Raw genomic sequence first — 25,759 nt, forward strand, 5'->3', positions numbered from 1 at the left:
ATGGAATTGGAAAGGACCTTAGGAAGATCCAACCCAGTTCTCTGATTTTTGCAAAGGGGAGGACTGTGTACCCCCAATGGATACAATATTGCCTAGAATAAATCTGTGGTCAGTTTTGGAAACCATCCTAAGTTAAAATATTAAACAAAACAGTGGTCTGATTCAAGGCATACAGCATCTCAACTAAGTTATATAGGTAATTGTCTCGATCATGGTTCTTTGGCATTTGTAACCTATCTTTGGGTTTCATGTAGAATTATGAAGAGGGGCTTTTATACTGCTTCTAATTCTATTTATTCCAGTCAGAATAAATTAATCTCCAAAGCAAATGACTCATCAGATGATTCACTAATTCACTGAGTCAGAAGACTTGAGAGTTATTATATATCTTCCACTTCTAAGCAGGGATGTATGTAATCTATTTGACTAAGTTATCAGTTTAATCTTTGCTTCAAAATATGTAGGAAGAAGAGATATAACTTGACTGTTCATGGTGCTGCCTCTGACAGAATTCATCAGGAATTAGATGCATTACCTTCAGCCCACTTTCTACACCAGATAGCCTCCCTGATCATTTTGAATAGCAAATTGTTGTTGACCTCAATTTTCCCAGTCCCTTTCTGATTTGTCCTCTGAGCATCTTCTCGTTCTTTAAACGAAATGGTGTTTGTTGGCTTCTTTGTTTTCATTCACCTTGTTCCTGTAGTTATTTCCTAAAACTGTTTAACAATTATTCCTTTTAGAAATTCCCCATTTCTGAATAATATTTTGACAGAAACCCAAACACAGTGCTGCAGTAAATAATCCGGCATGTTACTTAAAGATATATGATTTTATTTTACATACATGCTGTTAGTAATTTGATTACATGAATTTATTTGTTGGAATTTTTCAAAATTTGCCTCTGAGGGTAATTTAGAAGCTTGGGTGCCCTTCACAAAGGGCACATCCTTTCTGACCACTACACATATTCAAAGCTTTCCCTTTTATCATACTAATAGTGTAATTTCAGAGTTTTAGCACAGCAGTAGTAAGAGTGAAAACAAATTTCCTATAATTGAGTTAATACATGCGTATTCTAGGAGTTATGTTTAATGGTGTTTATAAGTGTATTTGTTATTATTTCTTTAACTTCTTATGTATAACTCCAGATTTTCCCGGCCTTTGGTTTACAATGAGTAAAGTAACTTGGAAGCAACTAGATCATATTATATAGCAAGGCATCTATGTATTCACACCCTAGAGATGGTAAAGTAGACTGGACGGAGATAATGGGGAGAAGGGAAAATATTTTAAAAACTGGGTGCTTTGAAAAGTGGTGGATTTACCAAGGGAATCAGTTATTTTTGGTTTAACATATAAAACTACACTTTCCTCACTGTTTATCAGACTTAAATTCCAGATTTTCTATTTAAAGGTAGCGATCCAAATTTGGTTGTCATTTAAATAATGTTCAGGGAATTATACTTGCATCTTATTAAATGTTAAATACAAATATTATAAGGAGAGCTTGCAAAGTAGAATGTCTTATATTGCTTGGTCCCTTTTTAAAAAAAAAAAAAGGAAAAGATTTGTTTTAGCTCTACCATAAAAAGACTCAACTGTGGTTTTATGCTTTAGTATAGTTCATTACTGCACTCAAAGATGATTTCAGGCTGTTAGCTTAAGACTTTCCTTTAAAGTGGCTTTCATATAAACTTAACCTTTACTATTTATTCACTAAGATTTCACCAGTTAAATGGAATATCTCTGAGTATTTATTGGTATACTTAGAAATTTAGTTACATTATTTTCAAAGTTGGATAGGGTATGGCAATACCCTCCGTGTGAGTCACTCTTTTTCGTATTTTGTATCATCTGAGGAAAAAACTCTGCTATCAACCAAAGCCCTTCTCCCCTAAAATTCCTTAATAGTTACTCCTTGGACTCTCCTGTGTCTTTATAACTTGACTGCTGCTTATTGAAATAGGGGCCCATCTGTCATGTGTGGTTAGTCTTGGCAATTTTGTGGCAAGCAAATCTGATTGTTGGTTTTAGATTTTATGCCTCATTGAAGCCTTTAGTTATTTGAGCCAAAAAGTGGTGATAACTTCTATGTGTGATGCAACTTTTGACCATTGTACAGTTCTAGTCTTGAATCAGAAAGCCAGTGTAGCAAAGACCTGATTTCATTCCCGTATTAAGTATACCTCGTTAAAGTATACTTTTTCAATAGTAAAAATGTCCACTTTGGTTTCTTAGCCAATTCCAGTATGGATCATTTACTTCTTACTGGCATGAATATTGCTTTGTTTTTGCTTGAAGACCTTTGCCTTGGCTCTCTCTCTGCCCCTCCCCCTCGTGTGCTCTCTCTCTCTTTCAGGTGAATAAATAAAATCTTAAAAAAAAAATAACTACAATATACCAGGCTTAAAAGACTTAAATTACTTTAAAATTTTACCAAAAATTACTAAACATTAAAACATTACTAAAATTAAAAGTTTACAGTATATTAATGTTAAACTTTTAGAATGAAATTTCTAAATAATATGCATTAAAATGTTGAGCTCTTCATAAGGAGTGGCTGATAGAAAGTTTTTTCCAGTTCTCTGAAACTTCTTGCCTTTTTTTTTTTTAAGATTTATTAATTTTAGAGAGAGAGAGAGAGCACAAGTGGGGGCAGAGGGAGAGGGAAAATCTCAAGCAGGCTCCCCACTGAGCGAGGAGCCAAATGCAGGGCTCCATCTCCCAACCCTGAGAACACGACCTGAGCTGATAACCAAGAGTCAGAGGCTTAACTGACTGAGCTGCCCAGGTGCCCCAACTTCTTGACTTCCAAAAACTAGTGTTTATCTTTTTAATTTCTTCAAATATGTCCTACCCCTCTCCAAGTTCTAACATCAAAAAACATTCCAGGAACACAAAAATGGCAAAAGCCATGGCAAATTTTGGCAAAATTTGAAACAGAAATGTGATTTGAATGTTCCTTTACTACAACCTGAAAGAGTCAATCAGCCCATTTTTTGGAAAGAGCCCCATTTTAGTGTGTGTGCCTCAGCTTCAGGCCTTTTCTCACTTGTTCCTCTGTTTGGTGTCTCAGTCCTCAGGAACCAGTATTACTGTGGATATTGCCGTGATGGGTGAGGCTCATGGCCTCATTACCGACCTCCTGGCAGACCCTTCACTGCCCCCCAACGTGTGCACATCCTTGAGGGCCGTGAGCAACCTGCTCAACACCCAGCTCACCTTCCAGGCTATTCACAAGCCCCGCATGAATCCTGTTGTTTCCTTCAGTGAAAATTACACCTGTTCTGATTCTGAGGAAAGCTCTGAAAAAGACAAGCTGGCTATTCCCAAGGTAGGTATTAATGACCTATCCCTGCAAAGGTTAAATCTTTTCTTTCGCCTTCTAGGTCTGTTTCTTGTTACCCTCAAACCCAGATGCAGAGTCATGTCAGTGACTCATTGAAGATGTGTTGGTCATGGTGATCAAAGTAATAAGAATTTAAACATAAAGACTTAAACATAGCTTTCTGTAAATGAAAGTTTTACCTTTTTTTAATTCCGACTTTGAAGAAGTTTTTATGTCTATATGTCAGGCTCTGTTTTGTGGGATAGGGATTTAGCAGTGAGGGGCGGGGGGCAGGCAAAAGTCCCTGCTCCCATTCTAGTGTGGGTTCTTTTTAAAATCCCTTGCCCTCTGAAATCCAGAGATCCGCTGCTCATGGTTTCTTTGTGTGATATCATTCACAGTGCCCTCCTGGCTTTCCCAAATCCAAGAAGTTTTGAACTCAAGCAGTTTTAATTGATTTTGGATTGCTTAAAGTAAAAGATGGCCTTAGTGATTTGTAAATTCCTTCTTTTTATGTGTAAGATATAAGAGTTTTACAAATGTAAGCTGTAGGAAATGGGATCCTATACCCAGCTTAGACCTTGCATTAATTGAAAACGGGTTGTTTTAAAGACTGAAAACAAATCAGAATTTAAGTCCTCTCCAGCACAGCCTGCACAGTTATCTGTTTGGTAAACAGGCATCTGTCCCCTCAAGCTGGTGGTCAGTCAGTAACACCCATGAATTAGCTGTTGTGAGTCTCTTATCTGAGGAATGTGTGTTTCACACAACTTTGTCAATTAGGTATTTACATGATTCTTTTTGAACATCTTAGTCTCTGAGAAAGGTATGGCTAAGCATGATGTGACAGTCAAGGAATGGAGAGAGATTAACTGGTTCCATTCAGCCTCAAAATAGACATGAAGTTAGTGAGATTTTCAGGCATCAGTCCTGGTATTTACAGTGCTTGACCTTTTCTCTTACTATTGAATTACTTTCAAAGATGCATATTCAGATCTTTAAGAAATACGGGAAACTAGTATCTGAGCTATTCTTGAACCTCAAGGTGCCATATACTTCTCAAAAGCTTTTGTTATCTTCAGGAGGCCAGGATGCATCTTTGAAAAGAATGTCTACATGGTTGGTCTGCTAGGAATAGCTAGCCACAAATAAAAATGGGTTGAGCTTCTACTTATTATAACCATATTGCTGTAGTTGTATCAGAAGAATACCTTCACTTTAATTTTTAAGGTGAAGACCCTCTTTAGAGTGCTGGTATTCATCCTGGTAAGCTCAGAATCTTGCCTCTCTAACATTGATGCCACATATCCTGTTTGGGATATCATAGGAGAAGAAATAGTAATGAGAGGGTTGCAGGTCAACCAGCAGACTCCTCTGTTAAGAAGAGTTGGTACTGATGATATTACCCTTATGCCTGATGTCTAAGTCTTGCTAGCCACAAGAAAAGTGGTGCATTTTGTGAGTTACACTCTTAGATTCAGCTCCTGCCTTTTGCAAATCAAGAAATTAAAATTATATTAATAAACACTTTGGTGTGGAGACTGTTTTGCAAGATGATAAAAATCAATCCATGCCCCAAACAGATGACTTTGAGGGAAAACTTTTGCTCATAATAACTAATATAATACATGGATAAGCGTGTATATCCCATTGAACTGATAAAGTTTTAAGTTTTCCCAAAGGTTCTCCCAAAGGTAAGTGACTTTCATTCCTATAATTCCATATTACAATCATCATGTAAATGAAGATCCCCAAATGTTAATTTTATAATATTCTTTTATTGAACTCCTGAGCACCCACTTTTCAGACAGGTAATATTCAGCCAATATGGTTTAATAAATTCACTTCCAGTTAAAAACCCATTTTCTTCCATTGTATTTTATAATGAGTGATCAAAAATATGCTTGGTGATAAAATCAACACTCCTCCTTCCTAGCGCCTGAGAAGGAGTTTGCCTCCTGGTTTGTTGAGACGGGTTTCATCAACTTGGACAACCACCACCTCAGCCACAGGCCTACCCACTTTGGAGCCTGCCCCAGTACGGAGGGACCGGAGCGCTAGCATCAAACTACATGAAGCATCTTCATCAAGGTTAGGCTATGCTCCTGTTGGTTTCACATCTCTTAGAGAAGTTACTTACCAAAAGGAATTATAAATTACAGAGGAAAAGTGGCCCAACCAGTTATGTTTGGTTGGAGGCCAGCTTTGAAAATGAAGAAGGTATATGCTTTAAATGCAAAGCACTGTATGGATTAACATCAGATAATTAGGCTTAAATTGTGTTGCTTGGTCTTAAATATAAATGGAAACAGTGACTTGGGGTGATGCCTGCCAGGGTGAGAGGATGGGAAGAGGTGAGCAAGCCCAGAGTAGTGGTGAGCTAGATTTTATCTAGACTGTGATTGATATTGAGATTCTGAAATCAAAGGCATCCAACCTGACATCTGCAAATTGTTTTTAGATTCCCCCCAGCCCACCAGATCAGTTCTCCTACATTATATGAAAGGCGAAAGATCAGATCAAAAAGTAGATCGTCATCCTAAGAGCATCTGGATATGTTCAAACATTTGGTAATCTAAAGTTTATTTAGAGCACAAATTGGTGGTTGCCAGAAACAGGAGCTGGGGGTGGGGTGGGGTGTGCCAAATGGGTAAAGGGGGTCAAAAGGTACAAACTTTCAGCTTTAAATAATTGTCACAGGGATATAACATACAGCATGGTGACTATAGTTAATAATGCTGCATCACACATTTGGAAGTTGCTGAGAGTAATCTTAAAAGTCCTCATCACCAGAAAAATATTTTTGTAACTGTGTGGTGATGGATGCTACCAGACTTATTTTGTTGATTATCTCATAATATATGCAAATATCGAATCACTATATTGTACACCTGAAACTAATATGTCAATTATATCTTAATTTAAAAATAGAACAAACTTTATTTAGCATATTAATTACAATTTTACAGCGTGATTTAAAAGTCAGAATTACCAAAGCTAAAGGAAAGACAGCGTTAAGATCTAGAAAGAATTTTTTTTTTAAAGATTTTATTTATTTATTTGACAGAGACACAATGAGAGAGGGAACACAAGCAGTGGGGAGTGGGAGAGGGAGAAGCACGCTTCCCGCTGAGCAGGGAGCCCTATACGGGGCTCGATCCCAGGACCCTGGGATCATGACCTGAGCTGAAGGCAGAAGCTTAACGACTGAGCCACCCAGGAGCCCCTAGAGTACAACTTCTTAGAAAAAGATTTTATTTATTTATTTGACAGAGACACAGCGAGAGAGGGAACACAAGCAGCAGGGAGAGGGAGAGGGAGAAGCAGGCTTCCCATGGAGCAGGGACCCCGATGTGGGGCTCGGTCCCAGGACCCTGGGATCATGACCTGAGCCGAAGGCAGACACTTAACAACTGAGCCACCCAGGTGCCCCAAGATCTAGAAAGAATTTTGGAGGAAATACCATTGTGTTTGTCCTTTTCTAGTTAGGATAAAAATAGCATGCTTTATATGAATTCAATAATTTTGAGAACATTTCCCATATGATTTCAGGTTTTTGAAATATTTGCATCAGCTTTATTAATGACTGAAAAATAACCACATCTTTGTTGAACTCCATGATGGCAATATTAGAAGTAATTTTCTCCTGATCTTGGGCTTGAATATAAATAAAGCACCATTTTGAGACTGGCAGAGAAATGGAAACATTTCAAATCATGAGTTTAATGATCACTAACTTTTCTTGCTTTGCCATTTAAAAATACGTGTAACTGGTTTCTTCCATATTAACTTGGATAATCTAATGAACCTGTAGAATCAGAAGCAAACTCAAATGATTCTTTCTTTCACGTATCAGTGTACTTTGACTCCATCTGATTACCTGGGCTTTTGTAAAATGTCAAACGCCACCACAGGAGAAGGTTACCTAATCTGTTTCGTGGACTTTTCCTGAAGGTCGAAATTATAGGTCATTAGTGATATTTTCCTTTGAAAATATTGACCGTTATCAGTGTCTACAGCAGCAAATACTGATAAGTGATAGTGGATCCTCGTTAAATATTTGTTCCTTAAGAAAATGAATTTTGTTCTCAGCGTATATCTTTAGAGAGGCTATTTTACCAACACACCTTGTCAAGATTTCTGTCATAGAATAGTTAATGCTCCGTGATTTCCTTAACATACAATGACTCTGCCAAAAATCCATTTGTGCATAAACGTCTCCTTTCTTTCTGTAATCGTTTATTACTTCTGGTCAAATCTCATTTCTCGTACTTTTTTCTTCTTAGTTAAATGACATTAGGGACTGTAATTGAAATTATCACGAAGAAGGTTTCAAGAACTTTTATGAGCTTAACTCCTAGGGATCCTGTCATCCTGCTTGATGAAATAAATGCTCATAATCAAATATTTTCAAAATAGATAAGGAAGAGCGTCCAATCCCACGCATTTTCTTTGTCCAAGAAATACTTACAGCTGTTTTGCCTGAGGATATGTTTTCCCCCTGTCTAATTTAATTCCTTATTTCACTGTCCTATAAATGTCCTGTTTATAAAATCTGAAAATGATACAAATTTTCACCATTATGAAGAAATGAAATTCATTCTGAAGAACTGGAGGGGAAACCATATATAAGTGGCAATGGTACCATCATTAAATACAACTGGTTTTGGTTGACTCCTTCTTTGTCACGGGGGAAAACAGTGGAAAGATAGCCACAGATCACCTCCAGCCCTGAGTGTAAACCAAAGTTAAAACCTCCACTTAGGAGACCGATTGGTAACACTACTGATTGATTTCAAAACTGATTTGAGGTTTAGCCCTTGTAGTTTTTTTCCCATCAGCCCTTTTGTTTCTTCCTTTCTTCCTGTGTGTCTTTCTCTTGAGGACTTTGAGGACTGCAGTGATCAAAAGAACAAGAGAGGGAAGTGAAAATTAGGAGCAGCCCTCAGCTTACATGCCCTTTGCTATTTAGCTGGCTGATTGGCTCCTGGGTAGTTTTAACTACAGCTGCATAGGAAGGACACTGGACTGAAGAACAGAAGGACCTTGGCCCTGCCACCCAGAGATGCGTGTCCTGAGGAGCAGGTCCTTGTCTGAGCCTAGGTACCCACTGCAAGGAATCCTTAGGAGAAGGGAACTGTGGCACAGTGGGGAGGTAGAAGCATTAGGTAGAAGCATACCAGTAGGTACTTCAGAAAAAATAGGCTTGAGATAAATCAAAAAGTCTGAAATAAATCATACTCTAGTCATTCCAGCTCAGCCTTGGAACTGTCCCCTGCCTCTGTATGGTAGGCAGAAAGGAGGCGGTAAACTTGGTTTAAAAACAAACAACAACAACAAAAAACCTCAGGATCTGGTAAGACTTTTCAGACCTAGGATGAAGTTGTTACGAGTAGAACTAAGATTATCAAATCTACTTTTGTGGAAGGGGATTGAGATCTTCCACAGAAGACATGTAGAAAATTTTCCTTTTTTCAGAATGAAGTGACTAAGTAAAGGTTTCCCTAAGCTACTTTGATCTCCAATACCCAAATTATTACATACATATTCATGAGATCTAAACAGGAATCAAGAAGGTGAGGGTCAATACAAAGCTGAAAATTGTCGCAAGGATCACAGAAAGCAATATATTCTAAAATGCCAGGAAATTATAAGGCAAATACACATACACACATCTGTCTATCTACATATACATAAATATATTGAGTTATTGTTTTATTAATGTGTATTTTAGTAAATTAATATTATATGAAGAAGGAATATATAATTTCCCATCTATTAAAGGTACTCTATAAAACTTTTCAAAATTAACATATTTTAAATGTTTGTATTAAAAAAGGAATAGGCATTTTTCAGGCTAGCCTTCATAATGGAACTTTTTGTGATATTAATTAAATACATAACTATAATAAAATGCAGTTAATATTAAGGTCTTTTCTTTTAAAAGTCTACATAGAAAAGTAATAACCTACTCACTGTATTATGTACTAAGAAATTAAAACTCCTAGGTCACATGTATACTGCAGAAAATTTTTTCACAGTAAATCTTGTAAGTCATTCAGTCCAGCAAAAGAAGTTGAAAGGGAACAGCGCTGTAAGGAAGCAGTTAGTGTAGTTATCTATCCAGGTTCCAAGTTTTATTTGATTTCATTGTTTCCAAGTTCTAGGCATTTTTGAAATAAATGGCTAGAATGAGATTTCAAGAAGAATATGAAACCAATATTATTTAGTGTGCTTTTCTTCATTGGTAATTGCTGGAGTTCATTCTGTATTTCAAATGTCTTTTTTTATTATTTATATTTATTTTATTATTTATTTTATAAACCGTTAGTAGAATTAGGAGAAAAGATGAAGTTTTTAAATGCCTGAGTCAACAGTTGAAAAATATGAAAAGGAAAATGAGAAGAGATGAGGTAACATATTTGTCAGAGTGTTAAATTGAACTCAACACAAGTTATAGATCTGATTCATTCCTAAATTTACTAATAGTCAGAGGATATGGGCTATAGCAAAGCACATGCTCCACATTATTCCCTTCAAGAGGTATGAAACAGTGCAGCACCCTAAAAAAGTCCTTCTATTCCACATTAGCACATGTTCTAGTTTATATTTAACATGCAGAATTCTAAGCAATGCATGCATAATGTTGCTTGAGCAGAGGAAGCCACTTTGGTTATGGAACATCTTTAAATTATTCTATTGATTATACATCTTACATGACAAATATTCACCATTCATGACTCCATAATTCCATCAATTCAGGTTTATTTACAATAAGCCGTGCAGACAGACCAGGTACATCCTGCTTATAGTGCTGGTATAAAATTGGCGGAATGTCACATTGTCAAACTATACTCACGCAAATTGTAGATTTTACCCAGTACCAAGTTTATTAATGTTTGGTAGCACACAGGTGTTAGCAAAACACAGACCAAGCATTTTTCCCATGGAGGATTCCAAGATTGTCAACACAACTTCCTGGATTCTTTTCTCTCTCAAATTTCAGTGGATTCTGTTTTAGATTTAACATAAGGTTTAGAGCAGTGCATGCAGATAAATTTTGGTGCGGAACACCTTCAAAATTTATATCCTATTAATTACATGGGTGTGTAACGTTCTCCTCCCCAAACTTCCATAGATCCATTAATTCCAGATTTATTTACAATAATAACCAAGGATATCCTGATAAAAGCACTTTCTAGATGAAGACTCACTGTCCGTTACCTTTCTCCCAGTAAATAGTATCAGTGTGTTTATCAGCAGGGTCCATCAATAGCATATCTACAAGGGGATTTGGCTCATCATCCCTTTCTTTCCAGGGTATTGCCAGTAAAAGAAATTGTAGGCTAAAAGCCTATTGCTAACCCTTCCTTCATAAGAAAATACTGCAAAGAATATTGTCTTTGAATATTTCATAAGCACTTAATTTTTTAACTTAGATACAACAAGAATAATAAATAGTAAAGAGCATAAAGGGAGCATCATGACATTCATAACTAATGTAGGTTCCCCTGCATCTTAACTAATACATTTATCAAAGTTTAGAAGATCTATGAGGAACATGATTACAGTAATACAGTAAGAATTGTCTGGTTCCTACTAACTGGATAAATAGGAAAGTTCTTTCCTCTTTTATCAACCCAGTATGTTTGAGGCCTAACTTGTCTCGCTGCAGCAGAAACTGAGCTCAGATAACTTATTCTTTCATTTGGAAGTAAAGTGGTCCTGTCACTGAACCTGGACCGTGACTCAGATTGGCAAACCGATTATGGAAATGGTGATTGCATTCTGGCAAGATCTATCCCAATAACTGATGAATAATTTCTTCATTTTTCTTTATGCTCTGTCTTTATAGTGCTGTTAGTCCTGATTCTTGGAATAACCCAGTGATGATGACCCTCACCAAAAGCAGATCCTTCACTTCATCCTATGCTGTTTCTGCAGCTAACCATGTAAACTCAAAAAAGCCAAATCGACCAGGTTAGTAATATGTTGGGAAAAGAGTTCATACTCACTGAATGTGTAGTCATGGAATAAACTAAATCTTAAGTGGTGAAACAAGATTCTGAGGATCCATACTTGGATGTGTTTGGTTTGACTGTTCTAAGAAGAAAAAGCCTCAATAACTAATTAGTTCCTTAAATTTCCACTTTATGTGATGATATAGATTCTTTCAAGTTTGCTATGCTAGATACCCTGTCTTAAACTTACTGGATGAGTAGGAAATCAGTGTCACCATTTACGATAACCTCTGGAAGCATCATCTTATAATGTAAAAGCTAATGATGTACTTCCCAAATTTCAGTTTTATTTTTAGTGTTTGTTAAAATTATCTTTCAGGAGTTCAAGGGAATGCTTCATTTACTCTAATTTACTAGTTTTTTCAAAGCAACTCTTTATGCCACTCACCCCCTCATATATATATGTGTGTGTGTATATATACACACACACGTATATAAGGCTTAATGAACATTACCAAAGAGCAGAGAGGACCAGATAAGTCTTTGGAAAACCAAATTATTTTTAATGGTGACTGTCAATGATGCAGTCCTAACAGTATCATACTTTCTGGAGGAAGATTTAAGCGAAGTTAGCACTTAAATGATTCCAAGCCTTCAGTATATATATATATATATATATATATATATATATATATATATATATATATATATATTTAGTGTGTGTATATATATATACTGAAAGGAAGAGGTATTTAAATTTGGAGAAAATACAGTTCAGGATCTTTGAGAGCCCTTTGGAAAAGCCCACAGGTCAACAACCAAAAGACCCTTGCCTTAAAGTTTGCTACAAAATGAAATTTGATGTGATTTCTCCCATCTGGGATGATATCTGGGATCTTTCTAGATTTATATAGATTTCTTTGATAGATTTAGATCAATATCTAAATATCGATATCAAAATTAAGAGCAGTAAAATTTCAGGTAGGAAAGTGAATGATTTAGATAAAGAATACTTCATTTAATCAGAATCTGTGCTGACTCAAAACTGGAATATAGTTTGGGGCGCCTGGGTGGCTCAGTCGTTAAGCATCTGCCTTCGGCTCAGGTCATGATCCCAGGGTCCTGGGATCGAGCCCCGCATCGGGCTCCCTGCTCCGCGGGAAGCCTGCTTCTCCCTCTCCCACTCCCCCTGCTTGTGTTCCCTCTCTCGCTGTATCTCTCTCTGTCAAATAAATAAAATCTTTAAAAAAAAAAAAACTGGAATATAGTTTTTGTCTGATTCTGTTGCCAGATTGCCCCCTCCTAGAATCTCACTTGAGAGTCTGGGTATTTATTATGACCTCTTCTTCTTGGAATGTTCTGACTCGAAGTTTTTACCTCTGCGCAGTGTAGAAAACTCTAATGAGATTTTCAGTAGCTTCCTGCTTATGTTCTTAATCTTCTGCCTTTATACAGCTTAAGAATTTTCCAAATGGCTCCAGGGAAAAACCACCCCCTTCTCACTGGGCTGTTAGATATTCATGTTCTGGCTACCATGGCGGCAGTCCCAAACTCCAGTTTTTGTGTCATTAGCCTCGTGACATTGCTAAAATTTCTGCTGACTTGCTTCCCTAATAGCTGCATCCTTCTGCCTAGATTCTTAGCCTTTTGCTCCATGCTAATAATGGTCAGTAAATAATACTGTGAAGGGAAGAACAGTTCATAGGACTTTGGCTCACCCTTTTGGGGGTATCTTATTTCTGCTCTCTCTGGGAACCTAGTCCCTCTGAATTGTTTTGCCTTGAAAGCTTTTTTTTTTAAGTCAACTTTTCTTCTTCTTCTTGAAGAAGCATGGATTTATTATAAACTACCACATCATAGCCAGAAGCAGAAGTCCTCAAAATGGCGACGAGTCTATGAGGGTTAGAGAAATGGTACTCACGTTCATTCCACTAATATTTCAGGACACCACCTTGAAATATAAACTTTTCATTTTAGAGGAAGTACAACTCTTCTGTTGTTTCTTACCTCTAGAAAATTTAGTACTTTCTTTCCCCTTTGATCATCTACTTTATGTTGGTGACTCTTTCTTGGAATCATTTAAGTGCTAACTTCACTTAAATCTTCCTCCAGAAAGTATGATACTGTCAGGATTGCATCATTGACAGTCACCATTAAAAATAATTTGGTTTTCCAAAGACTTATCTGGTCCTCTCTGCTCTTTGGTAATGTTCATTAAGCCTTATAACTTAGAAGTTATTAATGACCTGAGAAGTAGGATTGTGTTTCAGTCAGGGCCAAGAACAGGACAATGTGGGCAAATACTTAAACTGGGTGGCCCTGAGGGCAAATGCAGATTACCTCAGTAATACGGAGACTCATCTGGGACTCCATCAAGATGGAAAGCACCACCAGTTAAGGGCCATGAGACGTCAAACAAATTGCAGCTTACAACCAAGATCACTAAACACCATGAGATAGAAACAAACAAACAAAAGCAATTTTACAGATCTCTAAAATGGTTGAGATATTTAAATGCTAAAATATTTACATACTTTAATTCTAAAATATACAAATATTTAAAGAAAAATATGTCATAAAAAGTAACAGCAATGAGAGAAGACGTAATTGCAGAGCAGCTAAATATAACTTCTGGAAATGTAATCAAGGAAATACTATAGGTTAAATGGAATAATGGACTCCTGGAGGGAGAAATAGTAAACTGGGGAGCAGAGAATGTGAAGAAATTACCCAGAATGTGGCATAGATGAGAAACAGGAAGATGTAAAAGATTTTTAAAAAATATAAGAAAGATCCAATATAATATAATCATAGTTTTAGTAGAGGATAGGGGATATAAACTGAGGAGAAGCAGAGTAAAGGAAAAAAAAAATTTAGACATAGACACAAAATAGCAAAACTACACAACACCAAATTAAAAAAAAAAAATCTTACAGTCAGCCAAAGAAAAAGGAAATTTCAGAGAACACAGGTCAGTCTGAGAGCAGAACTGTCTAATATAAAGGGCATCAGAACACAGTAGAATCACTTTCTTCAAAGTTCTGAGAGAACGTAATAGCCTGAAATTGTGCATCTTGCACATCTTTCTCACAGCAATATAGGAATGAACTAAGACATTTTCAGAAAGTCAAAACTTTACCACCTGCCAAATCTTAACTGAAGGAGTTTATGATGGATGTATTCAAGAAAGAAAAGTAGTAGCAGAGAAGAGGTCTGAGACCTAATAAAAATAGTAAATAAATTTGAAAACCGTGAGTTTATCAAACAAATATTATAGGCAGAAATCATAACATTTCTAGATTTGTAGGTATTTTTATTTTTTACTTCTAAATTTTTTTAATTTTTAAAAATTTTCTTTACTTTTTTTTTTTTTTTTTAGAGAGAGAGAGAGCGTGAGCAGGGGAGGGGCAGAGAGGGGCAGAGAGAGAGGGAGAGAATCTTAAGCAGGCTCCATGCCCAGTTTGGCCGACCCCAATGTGGGGCTCAATCTCATGACTCTGAGATGATGACCTGAGCCGAAAGAAACAGTTGGACGCTTAACTGACTGAGCCACACAGGTGCCCTGGTATTTTTTTCTTTTTAATTTTTAAGGAAAGAATTAAAATATCAAACATAATATGTAACTCAAGGGATGAAATATGAATTTCAATGTTCTATGTTCTTGTGGGAACTGAAGCATAGAAAGTAAGTTGTCCAAGCTCACACAATTAGTCCTGAATCCTTTCTTTTGTTCTAATGATTTTATACTAGAAAATATTGAGGACAACAAACTGAAGTAACTTAAAATTAGGATTTTTTTGGTCCTGTCCTTGACCAAGTACATGATAATGGAAGGATTTGGTTTTGTGTCTCTCAGTTCCTTCATTTAGGTAAGAAAATTAAAATTATTAAAATAACCAACATGGGGCGCCTGGGTGGCTCAGTTGGTTAAGCGACTGCCTTCGGCTCAGGTCATGATCCTGGAGTCCCTGGATCGAGTCCTGCATCGGGCTCCCTGCTCGGCAGGGAGCCTGCTTCTCCCTCTGACCCTCCCCCCTCTCATGTACTCTCTCTCTCTCTCATTCTGTCTCAAATAAATAAATAAAATCTTTACAAAAAAAATAAATAAAATAAAATAACCAACATGGTAAAGTCAAGAAGCTGAAAATTGTGCTGGTTTTGGCAGCACATATACTAAAATCGGTGTACAAATATTGAATCATTGTACACCTGAAAGTAACATGCCATGTCAATTAAAAAAAGAACCTGAAAATTATAGTTAGTGCATTCCCTGGAAATAACGGGGCAAATAATGGAATGGGCATGAAGAACAGCCTCATTTTTCTGTGTCCTACTCTTCAATTCATACAACTGTAGCCAAGAAGGAACAAACTGTAAAAGAAAAAAAAAAAATGTCTGTGTAACATACCCCAAAGGCAGATGATAGAAATTAGAACAGGCATGGTGAGAGCCTCACTCATTAAGTACATAAGGTATCCCCATCGTGATTACTTGGGAGGGGATTTTGCATTGTGACATATTTAGACTGCTGTCACAGCAGAGCTAAATGTTTATAAAATAACCTATATCGTATGCATGCTGAATTCGACTAAACAAATCCCTGAAAGTCTGCCAAAAGGGAAGAAAGCCCATCAAGAATCAGAGAGCTGAAATTCTGTTACAGTTCTTCCTGATCCGATGGGCTCTGCTGTTTTGAATCCTTTGTTTTTCCTGCAGTGATGGCATGTTGGTGCTGTTTGGGCTAAGTAGGTGTGCTGTGTTTGATGTGGTTGACTGTGATGTCTATGATGTGGAAGGGAGCCAGGGAAAGCCTCTTTCCGTGGCAAAGAGTATAAGGAAGCGGAACCTAAATAAAGTGTGAAGGGAGCTGGAGGAGGAAAGTAAGAAGCGATGGGCAAAAGAGGTAGGGGGATGCAAGCATAGAGAATAAACACAGGTACACATTTACACAGGTAAATGGCCTGTTTCCAGAGGGGACTCATGAAATCTGTTCTTTGCACAAGGCAAGTGAAACAGTGTATCCTCTAGCTCAATCAGCATTAATTTAAATAGTTGAAACAAACCCAATTATTATGCAATTGTGAATATGAAATAAATGGGTAAAATCACATAGGAGTCCTTTGATTAAAGTGTAAAAACAGGATATTTAAATATAATTTACATTTTTAATCTTGCCTTTTTATTATAAGCCACTGACAATACAGAGCTGCCTTTGTCATTCTGCTTTTAAAACTCCTCCAGTTTATACTTACTGCATTTGCAGTAGACCCTTCCCAGATTCTTTTAATTTTTATAAGATTCTTATAATCCTCTTAGAGTGATTACAGATCTCTATACACCTGCAAGTTAGACTGTTTCCTACAGAAAATTTGAAATGAGAGAGAACTTTAATTATGGCACTGTGTGTGTGTATGGGAGTGTTTTGTGTTTCTTTTTGCATTCTCCATACAGTCGATACCTTTTCTGTTTTGGAAAAATATTAGGGCTGTCCATTTTACTGAGGACATAGAAAAGAGACATGCATTTATTAGACATGCTGGTTCCTTTCTTGTTCAATTAAAATTAAACTGAGAGAGTTTTGCAGAACAAAACAGATGGATTCAATTAAATAATTTTCCTCCAGTATTGTTTATCATCTCTCTTTAATTGTCCATAGTTCCTAGTGTCTTGACACATTTTCTCATGCTCTCAGAAGCAAGGAATTAAAGACTGAATTATTCAAAGGAGTTGGTATTTTAGAATTTTCAAGTTACATTTTAAATTTTTTTATTTCTAAAATGCTTTGATTTTAAGTATTTTTACATTAGGGCAGTTTGAGTCATTCAGAAATTTATATTTTATAAGCTATGTCTTTTTCCTAGAGTCTCTTAAAATTACTAAAATGTGAAGTGATAAATAAAATTGAGAGAATACATATTTATTTGAATCCTCCCCCACCACGTGTGTGCGTGTGTAAATGTGTGAATGTGCAGCATGAAATTGGATGAGACTCCAAAGCTCATAAAGTTAATCCTTCTAACTTTATACATGATTACATTTAAAACAACCTAGAATATAATTTGTTCTTGAAGACTTGCAAAAAGGGTATTTCTCCCGTTTCCTTGGAATATCCTCTTCCTGCATCTGAGATCATTTTATTTGTAGTGTATCCTTTCTAGAAATAGCGTATATGGTTATTTTCAGCACTTACATCTCTCTTTCTACTGGAAGACTAACAACATAAATATGTACCCATTTTCTGTAGCATTCCTAATGCTGTTTTAAAAACTTAAAGATAATATACACTGGATGAAGCAGTAGTTTGGTTTGGGAAAAAAGGAATTTATATGCTTAGACCTTTATCTTCTCACCTATAGTATAAAAATATCCCTGCTTTTCCCCCCAGTTTTATTGAGAAATAATTGACATACATCACTGTATAAGTTTAAGGCATACAGCAAGATGGTTTGATTTACATATATTGTGAAATTATTACCACCTTTATTAGGTTAAAACAACATCCATCTTCTCATTATAGATATAATAAGAAAAGAAAGACAAGAGAAAGAAAAAAATGTTCTTCTTGTGATTAGAACTCATACAGTTTACACTCTTAATGACTTTCCTGTATATCATACAGCAGTGTTAGCTGTAGTCTTCATGTTGTACATTACATCCCTAATAGTTATTTATCTTATAACTGAAAGTTTGTGCCTTTTGATTCCTTTCCTCTAATTCCCCTTTCCCCCACCCCCTGCCTCTGGTAACCACAGTCTGATCTCTTTTTCTGTGAGTTTGGTGTTTTTGTTTTTGTTTTAAAGCTTCCACATGTAAGTGAGAACACACAGTATTTGTCTTTCTCTTACTTATTTCACTTAGCATTTACCACATTAGCATAGGATTTCCTTACTTTTTTATGGCTGAATGATATTTAATTATATGTATGTGTGTATATATATACAACAACTATGTGTATATATATATAAAACAACTTATTTATCCATTCATCCATTGACGGACACTTAGGTTGTGTCTTGGCTATTGTAAATAATACTACAGCGAACATGTGGGCACAGTTTTTTTTGTTTTTTTTTTTTTGAGTTAGTGTTTTCATTTCCTTCAGATATATTTCCGGAAATAGAATTGCTGGATATTATGGTAGTTCTATTTTTAATTTTTAAAGGATCCTCCATACTGTTTTCCAAAGTGCAGCACCAGTTTACATTCTCATCAACAGTGCATAAGAGTTCCTTTTTTCTCCACATCTATGCCAGCATTTATTTTTTGTCTTTTTGATGGTGGCCATTCTAACAGGCATGGGTGATACCTCATCGGGGTTTGAATTTGCATTTCCCTGATGACTAGTGATGCTGAGCATCTTTTCATGTACCCATTGACCTTTCATATATCTCCTTTGGTAAAATGTTTATTCAGATACTTTGTCCATTTATCTGGGTTGTTTGTTTGCTAATGAGTTATATGAGTTCTTCATATATTTTGGATATGACCTCTTATCAGATATATGGTTTGCAAATATTTTTTCCCATTCCATAGTTTGTCTTTTCACTTTATTGATAGTTTCTTTTGTTGTGCAGAAGCTTTTTAGTTTGTAGCTCCACTTATTTATGTTTTGATTGTATTGCTTGTGCTTTAGGTGTCCTATTCAACAAATCATTACCAAAACCCATGTAACTTTTCAGAGAACCACCTCTTAGTTTGATTAATCTTTTCTATGGTTTTCCTTTTCTCTACTTGATTTGTTTCTGCTCTATATTATTTCCTACATTTTGCTAACTTTGAGTTCAGTTTGTTCTTTAGTTCCTAAGATGTAGATTTAATTTTTTATTTGGGATCTTTCTTAAGGTAGGCATTTGTGCTATGAACTTCCCCATCAGGACTGCGTTTGCTGTAGCCCACAATTTCTGTTATGTTGTGTTTCCATTTGTCTTAAACTTTTTTTTTTCTTTTTCATTTTTTTCTTTGATCCATTGATTGTTCAGGAAGCTATTGTTTAATCTCCCTGTGTTTGTGAATTTTCCAGTCTTCCTCTTGTTACTGATTTCTAGGTTTGTATTATTGTGGTCAGAGAAGATACTTGGTATGATTTCAATCTTCTTGAATTTGCCAAGACTTGTTTTGTGGCCTAACATGGTCTATCCTAGAAAATGTTCTATGTGTGCTTGAGATGAATGTGTATTCTGCTATTGTTGGGTGGAGTATTCTATATATGTCTGTTGGGTCCATTTGTTCTATAGTAGTGGTGCAAATTTGCTGTTTCCTTATTGATTCTCTCTCTGGTTGATCTATCTATTGTGGACAGTGGGGTATTAAAGTCCCCAGCTATTACTGTATTACATTTTATTTCTTCTTATAGCTCTGTTAGTTTTTGCTTTATGTATTTAGGTGCTCCAATGTTGAGTGCATAAATATTTATAATTGTTATATCTTCTTGCTGCAGTGACCCTTTTCTCATTATAGATATTCTTTGTTCTTTTTACAGTTTTTAGTTAAAGTCTGTTTTGTCTGATATAAGTATTGCTACTCCTGTTTTTTTGGGTTAACATTTCCTTGAAATGTCTTTTTTCTTCCCTTTCAGTCTATTGCATCTTTAAGGCTAAAGTGAGTCTCTTTAAGACAACATGTTGTTGGATCTTCTTTTTTTATCCATTCAGCCATTCTGTGTCTTTTAATTGGAGATTTTAATCTGTTTACATTTAAAGCATTTATTGATATAGATAGGGTAGGGACTTACTATTGCCATTTTGTTCATTGCTTTCTGGTCGTTCTGTAGTTGTGTTGTTCCTGTTAGTGGTGTCATATTCACCTGATTTTTTGTGATCTTTGATATCTTATGTTGGTATCTACGCATTTGAGTGATCAGGTTTCTTTTCCAGACTTTGCGGAGACAGTTCTTCACCAGTCAGCTCAGTTTGTTTCTAGGCATGCCTCCCGATAATGTCCTTAGGCAGGTAGGGCCTACCCTTGCGTCTATTTTTGGGTGAGGCAAATGTTCAAGCTCTAAGGTTGGGAGTCAGGGGGTGTGCCACTGGCTAAGAACAGTTGGACGGGGCTGCTGGCTTGGTTCCCTACCCACCTGAAACTGTAGGTTGGGCTCTGCAGTGCCTTGATTCTCTGGTCAGGCTTACCAGATGGTCAGGACTGGTACTGTATTCAGTAATAGCAGGGTTATGAATCAGTTTCCCTGCCCTGGCAGGGACCCAAGAGCTGTGTAGCTTGTTGTGTGGGGACCTGAATCAGGCTGGATTGTGCATTGAATTCTCTAGTTCCATGAGGCCATCAGTTTTGCTCTGAAGATGGGAGAACCCACAGGCTGTGCTCTCTGTTCAAGTGCCATTGTACATAAGGCTATTGATGGGTTATGCAGCTTCCCAGGTGCTCTGGTTAGGTTCCCTGGTCAGACAGGCTATAGGTTGTATCGGTAATGAGTGGGGCTACAAGTTAGATTCCCTGCCTGGGCACAGCAGGAGAAGCAGCTCTAAAGCCAACAAAGCTGGTTGTTTGTTGTCTTAACTTAAGCTGTCCCACGCCCCAAGCTCCTTTACCAAACAGGCCTTTGTTCTGAAAGCCATCACCTGCCCATCTTTCAGTTCTAGTGCTGCTAGACCGCACAGCTTCCAGGAGTTGGTCAGCTGGAGCTAAAAGACACTCTGCTGTGGGTGGGGCTATGTCTCAGCTCCCTGCTGGGCAGGAGGGGGAGGGGTCACTCCAGCTACTTTCTGTTTCCCAAACAGGTTCTCAGGTAGACAGGGGCTAGGAGCTACCCTCAGCCTTAACTCTGAATTAATCCCCCTGCCGGTACATAGGATGGGGACACTCCACACCCTATACTGGCTTTGTTCTGGGTGTTCCACGCTGCCCTCCCCCTTCTTGGCTCAAGGACCGCTGGACCTCACAGCTTCTGGGAATTGTCACCAATCCTTTTGGTCAGATGGACCTGGGAGACACTCTCCACAGTGGGTGAGGCTATGATTTACCTCCTTGCCTGGGTATGAGCATACTGGGCTATAGGGCTGACAAAACTCCTTGCTTAAGAATCTGAATCAGACAGATCTGTACCCACCAAGTTCACTGATCAGTGTGTGCCTCCAACTTGGTTCTGCAGATGAGCAGCGCTGCTGGTTGAGATTACTATTTGGGCACTGCAGGTATGAACTTGGTCTGCCAAGATCTATGTCCTGGTTGTTGCAAACCCCTACCCCTTTATCCATCACAGTCAGATTCCCAGTGGTGGAACCTCACAGATGCCTCTGTAATCCCCATGGTGTAGATCAGAATAGGGACTCCTACAAAGCAACCCACAATTTTTTGGGGGGTTGCTGGTTATCCTCTTGGGTATCCTCAGAGGCTCAGGGGAGACTTCTCCACGCAGTGTTGTGCTGGCTGGGGGTGCGGCAGTGTGGTCAACTTGTGGTCTCTTCTCTTACCCTTCTAATGCAGTCTGTCTTGGTCTCTGTGGTGCAGGGGCATGCTTCAGCCTCACCCCCATGTTCCAGGACTCTCTCAGTGGTGTCTTGTTCTTGAGTAGTTGTTCGTTGCTCTTATGAGGGAAAGCTAAGTTGGGCACATCCTATGTTGCCATCTTGGTGACTGAGAGCAAATATTCCTCTTTTCATAGTTGTTGCCAAGACTCATGCTTGTTAAAAGTGTTCAAAGTATGTAGACTAACAGTACTACAGAAGCAAAGTGCTTTTCCTCTGTTACAAGGTTTATTTTAAATTTCATCCCAGGCAGTAAGTTTGGAGTCTTAAGGCCTGCTATTTGTTTAAATTTAGTTAATCCATGAGTTCCAAGAACTCTAATCATTGAGGGGATTTTTAAATTCATATTTAAGAGTGAATTGCATTTCTCTGAGACTATCAGCTGGCAGCTACGAAGAATTAGCAACGAAAAAAATCACTTCTCTCATAAATTGCCTTTAGAAAATATGTTGTGTTAAGACAGATATAGAGACTGTTCCCATAGGCTTTGATCTATTAAAAAAAAAAGTGGTAGAAGACTTTCAAAAATTCACAATTAACTATCAAAATAATTAAAGAATTGCCTGAAGCAATGCCTATCAGAAGTCTCTTTTTCAAAATAAACAACAATTAAAGTCTTGCCTTGGCCTCTCAGCCCTCTACAGCCTTGTCCAGCAGCTTCTCTGGCCACGTTCCCTGCTCCTCTTTCCCCTTCGCTAAACTGCACCCACACTGACCTCCCGATTAACCCTCTGACACCCTCCAGGTGGGTCCTTCTTTCTGGAACATGCTTCCCCCAATACTTGTCTAAATGTCTTATTTCACCAAGCCTCTGTTCAAATTTTACCCCTAGAGCATTTCTGTTCTCTGTTCTGTATTCTCTACAGTATTTTTCTTTAGACACTTATAAATACCTGGGTTTCTTTTCTTTTCTTTTTTTTATTTAAATTCAATTAGCCAACATATCGTAGTAGTACATCATTAGTTTCAGATGTAGAGTTCAGTAATTCATCAGTTGTGTGTAACACCCAGTGCTCATCACATCACGTGCCCTCTTTAATGCCCATCACCCAGCTACCCCATCCCCCCACCCACCTCCCCTTCCACAACCCTCAGTTTGTTTCCTGGAGTCCAGAGTCTCTCATGGTTCGGCTCCCTCTCTGATTTCTTCCCATTCAGTTTTCCCTCCCTTCCCCTATGATCCTCTGTGCTGTTTCTTATATTCCTCATATGAGTGAAACCATATGATGATTGTCTTTCTCTGATTGACTTATTTCACTTAGCATAATACCTTCCAGTTCCATCCATGTGGATGCAAATGGTAGGTATTAATCCTTTCTGATGGCTGAGTAATAGTCCATTGTATATCTTTTCCTTTTATCCTTCCTTCTCCTCCTTCTTTCTCTTTTTCCTTCCTTTTCCTCCTCTTCCACCTCTTTTTTAAGTTTCTAACTCCTCCAAGAGAATGGAAGCTCCATGACAGCAGGGAATGTGTTATTGTCACCATAGTATCCTTAGTCTCTGGAAGGGGGCACACAATCAATATTTGTTGAACAAATAGATCATTACTCTGTGCAGATACTTTCTTTATACAACGTTGCACCCTCAGCCCATTCCTTAATGTTGACACTGCTTTCCTAAGATTATCTGAAGACTCAATTGGCCATAATCTAACAAATAGTCTGAATTAGACTAGCCCTTTCCTACCTTTTTCCATCAGAGCCTGATGTGTTATTTGTAAAATAATATGTGTGAATACAATAATGTTACAGGGCAGTGGAGAAATGGGAAGGGATTTAGAGCTTGATGAAAATTTTATTTCCTTCCTTTTGTAAAATTACAATGAAATCTAATTATAAAATATTAGAGATCATATTAAAAATTGAATGTATTCTGAAGCTTCCAAATAAAATATTCAAAAAAAATTATAACCATTAGTACTTCACAGGGCCCCTGTAACCCACTTTGTTGCACACAATGATAGGTTCTTTGGGAAACGCTGAGTTAAGAATTTAGTGGGGGTTGTTTTTGTTTTGTTTTTTGAGTTGTTTTTTGTTTTTTGGTTTTGTTTTTTTTTTTTTTTTGGTTTAGGACATTATGTACAAGTGCAGGTTTGTCAGTATCTTTGGTAAAACAGCTAAATCTTTCCAATAGAAATAGAAATCAAAATGAAAACCATTAGTAGTGCCATTTTAAAGTGCAATGCGAATGCTGCCTAGCAGATGATAGATTTTTCTTCCTCCTTGGACAGTCTCTGAGAGCAGTATGGGCTAAAACCACTTTCATTAAGAACAGCTGGGCTCACTCCATATTCTCCTACTTATTAGCACTGTGACCCTGGGAAGGTTCTTTACCTCTCTGCGTCTGAGTAGTTTCATTTACGGATGAAGGCAAGGGATTGATCTTTCCATCGGGAATCAACAATACAAATATTGAGCAAAGGAATAGGAGGGCCGCCAACCTCCAGACTTATCAAAGGAAGAGCAGGATTTCTCATCTGGTACAACAAAACAAAAGAAAGAACGGTGCCAGCAAGAAACGTAAAAATTACAAAAGCCCTTCAGCAAGCTTAATATTCCTTTCAGTGGACCAGAAAATCTTTGGGTGTAACAAATAAAACTTCTGAGAGAACTGGAGGTTGGAAGCAAACTCAGCCAGCTGCCAGTTCCCCACACATATTACCTGATGATGGGAGAGCTGCCGGCTATGCATTTTCCCCCCAAGTGGTGAGAAATAGAAAACAATGAATGATTTCATTTCATTTGCCTTACAGTAGTTTGTTGGGCCCTACAATGCTGAAAACCAGTGAGCCGATGGCTGTTCAGAAGATAGAGCTCTCTTCAGTTCTAAGTGCGGGCTGCCTTCTCTGTGTTTGGGAGAGCGGAACTTCAAAAGATCTCGTCCTTGTACTCGAGTATCAGCACTTTGAAATCTAAGCCAGTTTTCTGTAAAATTTTCACAATCAAGAGTAAATACGGTTTGGCACAGATACCAACACTTAAAATTTAGGCTTGAGGCCTATTGTTTAATCTGAAGCGGATTGTCTTCCATTTTTAAATGTTTTCTTCAGAAATGACTCTGATCAGAGCCCTGTTTCACACAAATAAGGTAGTTTCACCGAAAATGTTGATGGTTACTCAAGGTAATTGCCTCTCAAAAATCTATCTTCTTTATATATTTTAATTATTGGATACCTGCCAAACTCGGCTAAGATAAGTTAATGTTTAAAACAATAGCAGATCCTGTGACTGCTAAAAATTTCACAACCTAGGAGAAGGCAAGCACACGAGGAAATTTTAATTATTATCATTATGTCAGAATGACAAGAAGAAACAAAAATGGGAGGAGAAAATAATATCCTTCTGTCCTGAAGTTACTCCAGGACACCAAGGCTTCAACTGGATTTGCCAACGTTGCCACTGATTTTTTTATGATGATTCATCCTTCGCCTTTCATGCCGTGGAGACACCCCCCACTGTACACCTTGTCTCCAGATGGGGGCAGAAAGGGTCAGCTCCCCACCCAGCCTGAGTACTCATGTGGTCCTGATGGAGTAAATGGGGGTCCAAGGTGAAGTTTAAGAGTTGCAATCTTGATTTTGAAAAAAAATTTGACTTAGTGATTTAAAAACTCTTTTTCTTTCTAGGTGCCCTAGCTAAAATTTCACCTCTTCCATCACCCTGTTCCTCACCCCCCCAAGGGACTCCTGCCAACAGCCCAGTCAGCAAAATTTCTGCAGTGCGGCTTCCAGAATCTGCCAAGACGACTGCCAGACAAGGCCTAGGTTCTCACAGGGCATTAACTTATACTCAGAGTGCCCCTGACCTGTCTCCTCAGATCCTCCCTCCGCCTGTTACATGTAGCAGGTAAGGATTTTACATTGTTAACTGGTATTTAACCCGTCCGAAAACTATGATTAGTGTTCCTCTTAGGAACACTCACCACCAGTCCGCACAGCTCTGTACAGGTAGGTTTGCCAAAGAAGTTGACAGGAAAGTAAGTATAGGATA

General features: G+C 37.6%; 1 protein-coding gene across 1 annotated transcript in view; it reads left to right on the forward strand.

Annotated features, from left to right (window-relative positions):
- PDE3A (phosphodiesterase 3A) overlaps window positions 1-25,759 on the forward strand; it is a 315,847-nt gene that overhangs the window by 249,664 nt on the left and 40,424 nt on the right. The window contains exons 3-6 of the mRNA XM_081821315.1: window positions 3,080-3,337; window positions 5,268-5,422; window positions 11,187-11,311; window positions 25,396-25,615. Of these exons, the coding sequence (XP_081677441.1) occupies window positions 3,080-3,337; window positions 5,268-5,422; window positions 11,187-11,311; window positions 25,396-25,615 (758 nt within the window). The remainder of the gene's footprint in view (window positions 1-3,079; window positions 3,338-5,267; window positions 5,423-11,186; window positions 11,312-25,395; window positions 25,616-25,759) is intronic.

This window comes from Leptonychotes weddellii, chromosome 5, assembly GCF_054177405.1.
Source record: "Leptonychotes weddellii isolate Sample4059 chromosome 5, ASM5417740v2, whole genome shotgun sequence".
Taxonomy (NCBI): domain Eukaryota; kingdom Metazoa; phylum Chordata; class Mammalia; order Carnivora; family Phocidae; genus Leptonychotes; species Leptonychotes weddellii.